General features: G+C 42.2%; 1 protein-coding gene across 20 annotated transcripts in view; it reads right to left on the bottom strand.

Moving 5' to 3' along the window:
* RIF1 (replication timing regulatory factor 1) overlaps window positions 1-11,389 on the bottom strand; it is a 160,559-nt gene extending 149,170 nt beyond the window's left edge. For 8 of the 20 annotated variants that reach the window (XR_008624503.2, XR_008624504.2, XR_010109388.1 and 5 more), the window contains exons 1-7: window positions 11,182-11,388; window positions 10,594-10,715; window positions 9,786-9,864; window positions 6,215-6,311; window positions 4,428-4,555; window positions 4,215-4,309; window positions 736-925 (exon numbers count right to left, since the gene is read on the bottom strand). Coding sequence is in view for 11 of the 20 variants with exons in the window: in XM_034954272.3 (XP_034810163.1) it covers window positions 736-925; window positions 4,215-4,309; window positions 4,428-4,555; window positions 6,215-6,311; window positions 9,786-9,864; window positions 10,594-10,715; window positions 11,182-11,325 (855 nt within the window). In the remaining 9 variants the exon portion in view is untranslated. Of the gene's footprint in view, window positions 1-735; window positions 926-4,214; window positions 4,310-4,427; window positions 4,556-6,214; window positions 6,312-9,785; window positions 9,865-10,593; window positions 10,716-10,869; window positions 11,064-11,087 lie in introns of those variants that run through there. The other 12 variants (XR_008624506.2, XR_010109391.1, XM_014343978.4 and 9 more) reach the window with 7 other exon arrangements.
* Between the last annotated feature and the right edge of the window lie 810 nt (window positions 11,390-12,199).

Genomic DNA, 12,199 nt, shown 5'->3' with positions numbered 1-12,199 from the left:
CCAGTAAATATGTTAGAAGAACAATGGTTAGAAAACCTAAAACCTGTGGCAAGTAATAACTAGAAAACTATAGAGACTAGGTAAGTTTATGTACATTAAATTTGTATCTACTGGGATTATACAGTAACAATCCAAACATGAGTCAATCAGTTAATGCTCTCCCTCTTTCAGAAATACAATTCCTATTTCCTATTTATTGGGAATGAAGTAAAATGTCTGGATTTTAGCAACAATAGATAGCTCCCTTCCTTACTACTATGTAATGAGCAATGTGCCTTTGCTAACTTATGCAACTCTTAAGGTTTTGATTCAAAGCTAAAATCCTATATCATAGTGCAACTATACCAATATGCCCAGACAGATTTTTTTTTTTTTTTTTTGAGACAGGGTCTCATTCTGTCACCCAGGCTAGAATGCAGTGGTGAGATCATAGCTCACTGCAGCCTCAAATTTCTGGTCAAGCAACCCTCCCGCCTTAGCCTCCCAAGCACCTGAGACTACAGGCGCATGCCACCACGCCCAGCTAATTTTTAAGATATTTTGTAGAGATGGGTCTTCACTATGTTGCCTAGATGGGTCTGGAACTCCTGGCCTCAAGCAATCCTCCCACCTCAGCCTCCCGCTTTGGGACTACAGGTGAGAGCCACCGTACCTGGCCACCAGGCTGAATTTTAAGCTTAGTGCAGAACCTTCCGATGCAGTATCCAGAAAATTCTTACATAAAAGAACACTCACAGTAGTCATAAGCTGCTCCGTAATAGATGCTATTTCTTGCTGTTTCTGAAGCAATAATGGCATTCCCATCTCCAGAGCAGTTGCTCCCCGCAAATGTACCTTTTGTGCTGAATGAACCACTAAAGGTATGACCAGTTTTGCCCACCTCACTGCCTCTTCTCCCATTTGAATTGGGGCTTGTTCAATTAGCCTATAATAGAGAAATCAATGAATAATTAGCGTGACCTCATGTTTTAAGTCTAAACAAGCAGTAAAATATGTGACACACAGAAATATACACAGTACGGCCCATTTGTTTTAGAATATATACAAATATGCATATACACACAAGAAATAGATCTTATTTTTACGAATTTGCACATTATTGCTTTTGTAAATTTTTTTTAAAGAACCAATCTTGTCTTTAGATTGAAACATTTCAGTCATCCCTCAGTATCCCTGGGGGATTGGTTCCAGGACCTCACAATAATGCTCAAGTCCAATATGTAAAGGACAGTATTGTCATGCACCACAGAGCAACGTTTTGGTCAAAGATGCAGCACATTCACAATGGTGGTCCCATAAGATTATGAGGGACCTGACAAGTTCCTATCACCTAGTGACATCATAGCTGTCGTAACACTGCAGTGCAATACATTATTCATGTTTCTGATGACACTGGTGTAAACAAATCTACTGCGCTCTCATTCATATAAAAGTACGGCGCATTTACATATAGAACATAATACTGTACTATATGATAACGATAATAAATGACCGGCCGGGTGCAGTGGCTCACACCTGTAATCTCAGCACTTTGGGAGGCCGAGGCGGGTGGATCATGAGGTCAGGAGATCGAGACCATCCTGACCAACATGGTGAAACCCTGTCTCTTCTAAAAATACAACAATTAGCTGGGTGTGGTGGCACATGCTTGTAATCCTAGCTACTTGGGAGGCTGAGGCAGGAGAATTGCTTGAACCCGGGAGGCGGAGGTTGCAGTGAGCCAAGACCTCACCACTGCGCTCCACCCTGGCGACAGAGCAAGATTCCGTCTCAAAAAAAATAGTAATAAAAAAACAAAAAATAAATGACTATGTTACTGGTTTATGTATATACTACACTATAATTTTTATCATTACAGTTTACTCCTACACTATAATTTTTATCATTAGAGTTTACTCCTACTTGTATTTAAAAAAAGTTAACTGCAAAGTAGCCTTGAGGGTCCTTCAGCAGATACTCCAGAAGGTAGCATCAATCACAGAAGATGACAGCTCCATGCATGTTACTGCCCCTGAACACGTTTCAGTATGACAAGATGTGGAGGTGGGAGACAGTAGAATGATCCTGACCCTGCAGAGGCCCTAGGCTGATGTGTTATGTTGCTAACCAAAAAGTTATGAAAGTTAAAAAAAAAAAAAAAAAAAAAGAATTTAAGGCTCCTAGAATAAGGATCTAACGAGGGAAAATATGTTTGCACAATTGTATGTTTGTGTTTTAAGCTAAGTATTCTTTTTTTTTTTTGAGACCAAGTCTCACTCTGTCACCCAAGCTGGAGTGCAGTGGTGCAATCTCAGCTCACTGCAACCTCTGCCTTCCGGGTGCAAGCGATTCTCAATACCTCAGTCTCCCATATAGCTGAGATTACAGGCACGCGTCACCACGCCCGGCTGATTTTGTATTTTCAGTAGAGATGGGGTTTCACCATGTTGGCCAGGCTGCTCTCAAACTCCTGACCTCAGGTAATCCACCCACCTGGGCCTCCCAAAGTTCTGGGATTACAGGTGTGAGCCAAAGCTAATTATTCTTACAGGCCTGAACCACTGTGCCTGGCCAAAGCTAATTATTCTTACAAAAGTCAAAAAGTTTAAAAATTTTAAAGTTACAGTAAGCTGCCCAGGCACAGTGGTTCAGGCCTGTAATCCTGGTACATTGGGAGGCTGAGGTGGGTGCATCACCTGAGGTCAGGAGTTCAACTCCAGACTGGCCAACGTGGCAAAACCCTGTCTCTGCTAAAAATACAAAAATTTGCCAGGTGTGGTGGCTGACGCCTATAATCCCAGCTACTTGGGAAGCTGAGGCACAAGAATTACTTGAACCTGGGAGGTAGAGATTGCAGAGAGCTGATATCACACCACTACACTCCAGCCTGAACAACAGAGTGAGACTGTCTCAAAAAAATAAAGTTACAGAAAGTAGAGGTTAATTTATTTTAAAAATGTTTTTATAGATTTAGTATAGCCTAAGTGTACAGTCTTTATGAAATCTGCAATAGTGCACAGTAACGTCCTAGACCTTCACATTCCCTCATCACTCCTTCACTGACTCACCCAAAGAACCTTCAGTCCTAAAACCTCAATTCATGGTAAGTGTGAGATACAGGTGTACCATTTTTTAATCTTTTTTATCATATTTTTACAGTACCTTTGCTATGTTTAGGTACACAAATAGTATCGTGTTAGAAGTGCCTACAATATCCAGTACAGTAATATACTGTACAGGTCTGTAGCCTAGGAGCAACAGGTTGTACCATGCAGCCTGGGTATATAGTAGGCTATTCCACCTAGGTTTGTGTAAGTCCACTTAATAATGTTTGCACAATGATGAAATTACATGATGCATTCCTCAGAATGTATTCCCATCATTATGTGACACATGACTGTATTTGCATATAACCTACGCACATCCTCCCATATACTTTAAATCATTTCTAGGTTACTGATAATAGCTAATACAATGTAAGTGCTAAGTAAGTAGTTGTTATACTGTACTGTTTAGGAAATAATGACAAGAAAATCAGAGTCTGTACATGTTCAATACAGATGCAATTTTTCTGAGACTTTCAACCCTCAATTGGTTGAATCCAAGGATGCAGAACCTACAAAGGGCCAACTGTATTACTTATTGTTATATTACTAAATTCATCATTGTTATAGAAAAGGATAGCCAGAGAACCATGACATAATCTTAGCATCAATCAGAGCATTCAACAGTGGGGAAGTTAAAGCAAGTAACTCAACAAGAAAATTTTAAAGAACAAAAAACAGGGAAGACAGAAATGTCATCAAAGAGTTTACACTTAAAAGAGTTTATGCGTTGGCACGCCTGTTACAACAAAAATGAAGAAGGTACTCTATTCCCTGCTAAACACTGATTGCCTTCCTAAACAACCCAAGCCCACTTATGAGTTTACATTATTTTTTAAATCCTTACACAAACTTTAGGATATTTTTCAAACCTGAACTGTGTATGTTACTAGCAGGAACATAACCAAGACTTCACCTTGAACATGGTCCCAGTAAAAATAAACAAAAAACCTAGTAACCCACACATATCTACTTCCATCTTTTTTCTGTTACTTTTTGTCCTTGAGTCATTTGGTGTAAATGACATTCCCCCCTTTTAATGTCTGTCTCTCATTTAAATCCCAAAAACCCTCTCCTTCAGCTGAATTTATGAAAACTATTCTTCAATTTGCACAACATCCAAATGCATACCTTACGATAACATTTAATGCTTCAAAATCAACAACAGCAGAACGCGTCTCTCCTTTGTTAAACAGTATTTCTAATGAATCAATTATACTGGATACCTAAAAAACGAACCAAATAAATACAAATGAAATAAGCCTGAACTGTTTTTATTGGCATTATAGTTTTTTCTTTTAATTAGCATATAGTTAAGATGGCATACCCAAAAACTATACTCACCATTTTGCCAACCACTTCAGAGGGAAATGTCTGCTTAGATATCACCCAAAGTGCTCTAGTACGTACATTTTTGTCTGAATTCTTAATGGTATCATTCAATTTTGAAAGCAATTCTAGAGCATTTGCCTCTGAAAAACAAGCAGTTTTAATTTTGTATAGAATAGTTGATACTCTTTAAAGTCTCAAATATAAAACTAGAGAAAACAATATACTCATCAATCATAAAATTAAATGTATATCCAGAGAACAGATCAGAGAACCAATGCTGATACCAAACTTCTCCCAAAAACACAAAATTCAGATTAGAGGGGAGGATATACTGAGAGAAAATAAAACAACAGACACCAAATCAGATATCTTGTGCAACTGAAATAACTAGATATCACTGTAGGTTTGAACATACAAGACAATTTTTGGTAAGATGTTTTCAATCCTGCATCTCTGCTCCAAAATGAACAACTCCTGCTTTAGGTTGCTAACACTTCCATGTATAAAAAAGAGCAGGCAGCAGCTTTTCCCTCAAAAACAGATGGTAACAACTTTGACATCTTTATTCCTAACTTCCCTTCTCTAAAGATAACGGTTTCCTTTACAATGGAAATCATCTAACTATGGAGCAACAGTGCAGACTACTTGAAAAACTTGGAAAGCATTAGGTTCTGTGCTTCATTACCACTTTTAGTTCCAAATTATCCCACATTTATCATGTTAAAGAACTTTTCAATTCAGCATATTCCTTAGTGCATATGCCTGAATAAAAGTTTCCCTTTTTACAGCAATCATGTTTAAATACCCTTTTTATTTGATTTTTTTTTGAGACGGAGTTTCACTCTTGCCCAGGCTGGAGTGCAATGGCAACACCTTGGCTCACTGCAACCTCCACCTCCCGGGTTCAAGCGATTCTCCTGCCTCAGCCTCCCGAGTAGCTGGGATTACAGGAATGCGCCACCACACCCAGCTAATTTTTTTTGTATTTTTAGTAGAGACGGGGTTTCTCCAGGTTGGCCAGGCTGGTCTCGAACTCCCGACCTTAGGTGATCCACCCGCCTCGGCCTCCCAAAGTGCTGGGATTACAGGCATGAGACACTGCACCCAGCAAATATCCTTTTTTTTTTTTTTGAGACAGAGTCCCAGTCTGGAGTGCAGTGGCACGCTCTGGGCTCACTGCAAGCTCTGCCTGCCAGGTTCATGCCATTCTCCTGCCTCAGCCTCCCCGGTAGATGGGACTACAGGCACCTGCCACCATGCCCGGCTAATCTTTTGTCAAATACCATTATTTTTAAGAGCAAATTTTGTAGTATCAAAGTTAGAGCTATGTGTAGGTAATGATAACCTAAACATTCTTTTTTTTTTTTTTTTTTGAGATGGGGTCTCACTTATCACCCAGGTTAGAGTACAATGGCACAATCTCGACTCACTGCAAACTCCGCCTCCCGGGTTCACGTCATTCTCCTGCCTCAGCCTCCCGAGTAGCTGGAACTACAGGCGCCCGCCACGGTGCCCGGCTAATTTTTTGTATTTTTAGTACAGACGGGGTTTCACCATGTTAGCCAGGATGGTCTCGATCTCCTGACCTCATGATCCACCCGCCTCGGCCTCCCAAAGTGCTGGGATTACAGGCGTGAGCCACCACACCCGGCCATTGTTTCTTTCTTAAAAGCAAACCTTAAACTACAGGTTCTGAAACTAATCCAGACATAACAGTACTTTTAACAGCATCAAACTACTTATACTTAAAACTTATACTTTATACTCTAAAAATATTAAGTCATAAGAAATTTATCTACCTGATAATTCTGAGGTAATTTTGGGATTATATAAGCAAAACCCCAGTGCTTGTAGAGCAGCACTACTCAGCTCCGAGTTTTGACTGGAAATGTGAGTCTACAAAAACAAAATCACATTTATTACAAACAAGCACAACTGTAAATCAATTTTTAGAAAGCAGAAGTCGATTACAGAACAAGCATATTCATCATGTTACTCCAACAAATCCTTGAGAATACGCATAAAAAATTATACAAGGAATAAAATCCGAAGGCCATGTGTACAGCTTGGTAAAGAAAGGAGAGGAAACTGGATCGAGATCAACTGAATGAAGATAAAGGATATCTCTACACCTAGTAAAGCAAAGAGGTCAACAGATGAAAGATGCTAAAGACATGACAGGGAAAAGGGAGCAAGGCCCTTCCACTGAGTAAACAAGAGACTCAAATCCAAAAGCTAACATCCTAGCTTTAGAGTGGAGTGACATCTCTTCCTCTAAGACTGGGAGAAGGAAGGGGTTAGAATGTAACATTTATAAAGTACCTATTATTATCTCAATTAATAGTAAAATAAAACAATTTTTTAAACCTTACTTTATACATAAGAGAATTTCAATCCATGTCAATCTAGAAATTTTTTTTTTTTTTGAGAGAGTTTCGCTCTTGTTGCCCAGGCTGGAGTGCAATGGTGTAATCTCAGTTCCCTGCAACCTCTGCTTCCCAGGTTCAAGAGCAGCTGGGATGACAGGCGCGCGCCACCATGCCTATATTTTTGTATTTTTTGTAGAGATGGGGTTTCACCATGTTGGCCAGGCTGGTCTCAAACTCCTGACCTCAGGTGATCCACCAGCCTCAGGCCTCCCAAAGTGCTGGGATTACAGGCGTGAGCCACCGTGCCTGGCTGTCAATCTAGAATTTAAAGCCCAACTCATACCATTTATGTAAAAGCTATAAAAGGCCAAATCTGTCAAAGAGTATCTCAATATGAAAGTTTACTTTTACCCTGTACCCCATTTCCCTTGTACCATTTCCTACTCCAAAGGGATTTATCTTCAAAACCCCCATATCTATTTGAATCAAATATCCAAGGAATCTTCAATTGTTATTCTTGAGCAGGAAGAACAGCAAATGTAAATGGTTAAATATATGAGCAGATACTTCCCTGCAGTATCTTCTATATTTACAAAACGAAGCCAAAAAATGCAAATCCTAGAGTACAGAATGTAAGGGATATAGCACAGCAACCAGTTGTAAGCAACTAAGTAAGGCTTAATACTTTGAGAGCTACTAGTGTATCTCCTGGATAACAGCTAGTAAATGTTTGTGATTAATCTTCATTAAACTTACTTGAAAGTGTTCCTTAACGATGATGTGTCTCATTTTCAAGAATGTTGTAGATTCCTAGACACAATCCTAGCTGAACTCTGAACACGACATATAAACATGTTCTATTTTACCTGGTATGGTTCCTACTCTGAAAGAATTCAATTATCCTTCCATTGCTTAAAATTGCTTATCGTCCTATTATCAACCATGTGCATCCAAATAATTTCAGGTACAAATCCTATTTACAAACAATGCAACTTGACTCAAAATGTATGCAATAAGGCTGGGCACAATGGCCCAGGCTTACTTTGGGAGGCCAAGGTGGGCGGATCACCTGAGGTCGGCAGTTCGAGACCAGCCTGATCAACATGGAGAAAACCCCGTCTGTACTAAAAATACAAAAAAAAAGTAGCTGGGCGTAGTGGCACATGCCTGTAATCCCAGCTACTTGAGAGGCTGAGGCAGGAGAACGGCTTGAACCCAGGAGGTGTTCAAGCCACTGCACTCCAGCCTGGGCAACAAGAGCAAAACTCCGTCTCAAAAAAAAAAAATGTATGCAATAGAATTCCTGATCCTATAAATACTCAATACACGAAAGTGCATGTCTTCACATCTAATTACTATAATATGGAATATGATAATGAAGAAAATGGAATAAACACTGATATTAAGTAACTAGCACACAATAAAGTTTCTGCTTACACAAAAAATGTTGATGACTGTGACACCACCAAGAGTAGGCAGTATCTCTGTTAATACTTCGCCAAAAATCACGTTAAAATGTACATGTCTGGATGAAACACTTGTTTAAAGGCACACGGCTGGGCACGGTGGCTCACACCTGTAATCCTAGCCCTTTGAGAGGCCAAGGCGGGTGGATCACCTGAGGTCAAGAGTTCAAGACCAGCCTGGTCAACATGGTGAAAGCCCGTCTCTACTAAAAAATATTAGCTGGGTGTGGAGGGAGCATGCCTGTAATCCCAGCTACTCAGGAGGCTGAGGCAGGAGAATCGCTTGAACCTGGGAGGCACAGGTTGCAGTGAGCTGAGATTGTGCCACTGCACTCCAGCACGGGCGACACAGCAAGACTCTGCCTCAAACAAACAAAAAGCACAAAAGCTGAGCATGGTGGCACCTACTTGTAATCTCAGCTACTAAGGAGGCTGAGGTGGGAGGATCGCTTGGACCCAGGAGTTCGAGACTGGCTTAGGCAACCTATCAAGACCCCCACCTCAATTTTAAAAATTAAAAACAAAAATAAAAGCACAAGAACAAGGTCATAATAAAAACAAACAAAAAAAATTAAAAAAAAAGAACAAGGTCATAAAAATGAGAACTCAAAGAAACTTTGGAGATAAAATTTCAACTTTTTCATTCTAAAAACAAGGAAATTTAAAAGATGTTAAGGATAGTCAGGAAGCCATTAAGTAGGCAAGTGAAGACAGGAACACAGGTCCACAGTATGATGTCAAACATCATTTCCCTAAAGCAAAAATGATAATGATTGTAGCAAAAACTGAGGGTGAATGAGGAAAAAGAAATTAATGCTACCTAGACTAGACCAAAGACAATTGTAATTTTAGAAGCACTTACTTAGATGTAGAGTCCCAAAAGGAAAGAAAACAGATTAATCTCTGATCTCTGCTTTCAAGAGCACAAACTCAGATTCAAGTGCCCCTAGGCAACTTTAGGCAAATTAAATTAATTTCTTCACCTGCAAAGTGATCATTAAGAAATAATCTCATGGAACCATGGAGAGTTAAGTATAAAGCGTGTAAGGTAATTAAGAAAGTACCTGAGAAGCTTTAAGTAACAATAAAGAGTATTATAATCAGTATTATTGCTGTTATTTTAGATTCAAAGCTTTTGAGTCAACTGGCAAAACTCTTAAAAACCACCAAAAGTGGCTGGACACAGTGGCTCACTCCTGTAATCCCAACACTTTGGGAGGCTGAGGCAGGCGGATCACCTGAGGTCGGGAGTTCGAGACCAGCCTGACCAACATGGAGAAACCCCTTCTCTACTAAAAATACAAAATTAGCCGGGGTGGTGGCGGATGCCTATAATCCCAGCTATTCAGGAGGCTGAGGCAAGAGAATCGCTTGAACCCGAGAGGCGGAGGTTTCAGTGAGCCGAGCCCGAGCCTGAGCCATTGCACTCTCGCCTGGGCAACAAGAGCAAAACTACACCTCAAAACAAAAAAACAAAACCAAAAAAAACACAAAACTACCAAAAGTGAAAAACTGTTTAACAAACAGATACATACCTTTAAAACTTTGTACAGCCGAGGAAGTTTTTTCTCAATTTCTGTAATTACTTCTTTTCCTTCTTCTCCAGTCATACGACTTAAAAAGCAGGAAGAACACAAGTAGTTGACAGGAAAAAAAAAAATACTCCCAAAAATACATGTACAATCTTTTTAAAAATTACTTTCTAACTCTTGCAAATGAATTGACCCAGTAGGTAAGGTCCTTAAGGGTATACAGAATATATAATGCAATATATATCAGAAATGAAAGTAGAAAAACCCTCAGAATAAGTTTTTACATCGAGTACATGCAAGTTGTGACAACCTGACTCCAAAAAGACAGAACAGGGATCCCTATCCCTAGTTACTAACGATTTGCTAAGCCTTTCCAAAGGGTTTTACAAAACTTTAGTACATTTCTATGAAAATTACTTTGAAGCATTTTGCAATTAATAAAAATCAGTGTATTGCTCTGTTAAAAAAACAACTCTGGGTAACCACATTTTCCCAACACATCGGAGGTTTACACTGAAGACCCCTCCTCCAACAACTACTTCCAACCGAAACTTTTAAAAATCCCTCGCTTGCAAAACACACGTGCATGCTCCCTCGTTCCAAACACACACCTCAAGCGCAGCAGCAGCAGTACCCGGGAACGTCACCTAGAATACATCTCCCCCGCCCCCCAAGGCGTCCGCGACTCGGGCGTCCTCACATTTGCTAGACTTCTAGAACTCACATTCATTCTACGCGCCCCTCCCAACCACCTTCTTTCTCCCCACTACAGAGCGCCCCCCTCTCCGCTACACCCCGTGGCGGACCTCACCTGGTCAGAGTCAGGTAAGCGTCAGTCTGCCCTCCATGGGAGGCAGAAGGGTCTTCCAAAGTCTCCAACAGCGGCGCGAGGGGGCTCTGACCCCTGGCCGTCATGTCGGCCACCCTGAGGCCCTAACCGGAAGAGGAGAAAATCCAGTGACCGATGGAAACAGCCCCGCGGCGGCCCAGTGTGAGTCCGGCCCTCACACCCGCACGCCCGCCCCGGCCTCACAGCCACGCCGCGTCTGCACCCCAGGCCTCCGAATCACCAAACCCCAGCGCGAACCTCCTCCGGCGCCCGACACCAGGCACCTGAGCCCACGCCACATTCGGGCCTGGGCCCGCTCCCGCCACCACTTTCCCGGGCAGCTTTCAACAGAGGGAGGAGATCGGCGGAGGGCGGGAGAAGCCCGGGGAACGAGGCATCTCGCCGCGAGGGGGCGGAGGGTGGGCAGACTGAGGGTTCCCCGCGGCCTACTACTGTCACCCCGATATTTATCCCACCTAGGAAGATCAGGACAGGGTTCTCTCCGCCTCTGCCCCTCAGCACCCAGACGCTGCCAGAGCTCGACTTTCCCGGCTCCGGCTGTTTACTCACGCGTGCGGCGCGCTCCCTCCTAGACCAAGATGGCGGCTGGGCGGGCCCAGGAGTGCGCGGGAGTAGGTTAGGCCTGGCGGGAGAAGTTCGAGCCAATCCAACAGTCAGCGGCGCACCGGAGTTATCGATCGCCTCCCTTCCCATCCCTTCCCTGCCCAGCTGCCGCGTCACGCCCCTCTGGTGAGCATCAGGTGGTGGTGTTTTGCCTAAGGCGAGAGACTTGAAATTCAAAATGTGAGTTAATTGCTCAGACTCACTAGACTGAACATAGTGGGCCCTCAGACTAAGTGTTCAAACTCCAAGTCCAGTGCTTGTTGAAGTTTTAGCAACAAATCAGTTAGCAAAAGGAGATAACGTACTGTTGGGTTTAAGACTAAGAGCTGGCCGGGCGCGGTGACTCACACCTTGTAATCCAAGCACTTTGGGAGGCCGAGTCTGAGGTCAGGAGTTCGAGACCAGCCTGGCCAACGCATGGTGAAACCCCGTCTCTACTTAAAAAAAACAAAAATACAAAAATTAGTTGGGTGTGGTGGCGCACGCCTGTAGTCCCAGCCACTTGGGAAGCTGAGGCAGGAGAATCGCTTAAACCCGGGAAGCGGAGGTTGCAGTGAGCCGAGATCACGCCACTGCACTCCAGCCTGAGCGACAGAGTAAGAGTAAGACTCCGTCTCTCAAAAAAAAAAAAAAAAAAAAAAAGAAAGAAAGAAAGAAAGAAAAAGAAAAGAACTGTATCTCAAGCTGGTCTAGATTCCAGCTGGTCTAGGTTCCATGTGACTTTAGCAAGTTAATTAACCTATGCCTCAATTTCCTCCTCTATAAAATAGGGCTTTTAATAGGTGAAGTGAGAAAAGGTTGGAGAGGCCAATGGTTCTCAAGTCTTAAGCGTACATAACAATGGCCTGGGGATATTCGTTATTAAACTGTAGATTCCTGGGCCCCGCCCATATGCATTGTAATTCAGTAGATTTAGGTAGCTCCCGAGGATGTGCATTCTTCTGTTAGGCCCCTGGGGGGTTGA

Source organism: Pan paniscus, chromosome 13, assembly GCF_029289425.2.
Source record: "Pan paniscus chromosome 13, NHGRI_mPanPan1-v2.0_pri, whole genome shotgun sequence".
In the NCBI taxonomy this organism is placed as follows: domain Eukaryota; kingdom Metazoa; phylum Chordata; class Mammalia; order Primates; family Hominidae; genus Pan; species Pan paniscus.
This window is presented reverse-complemented; position numbering and strand designations above follow the sequence as displayed.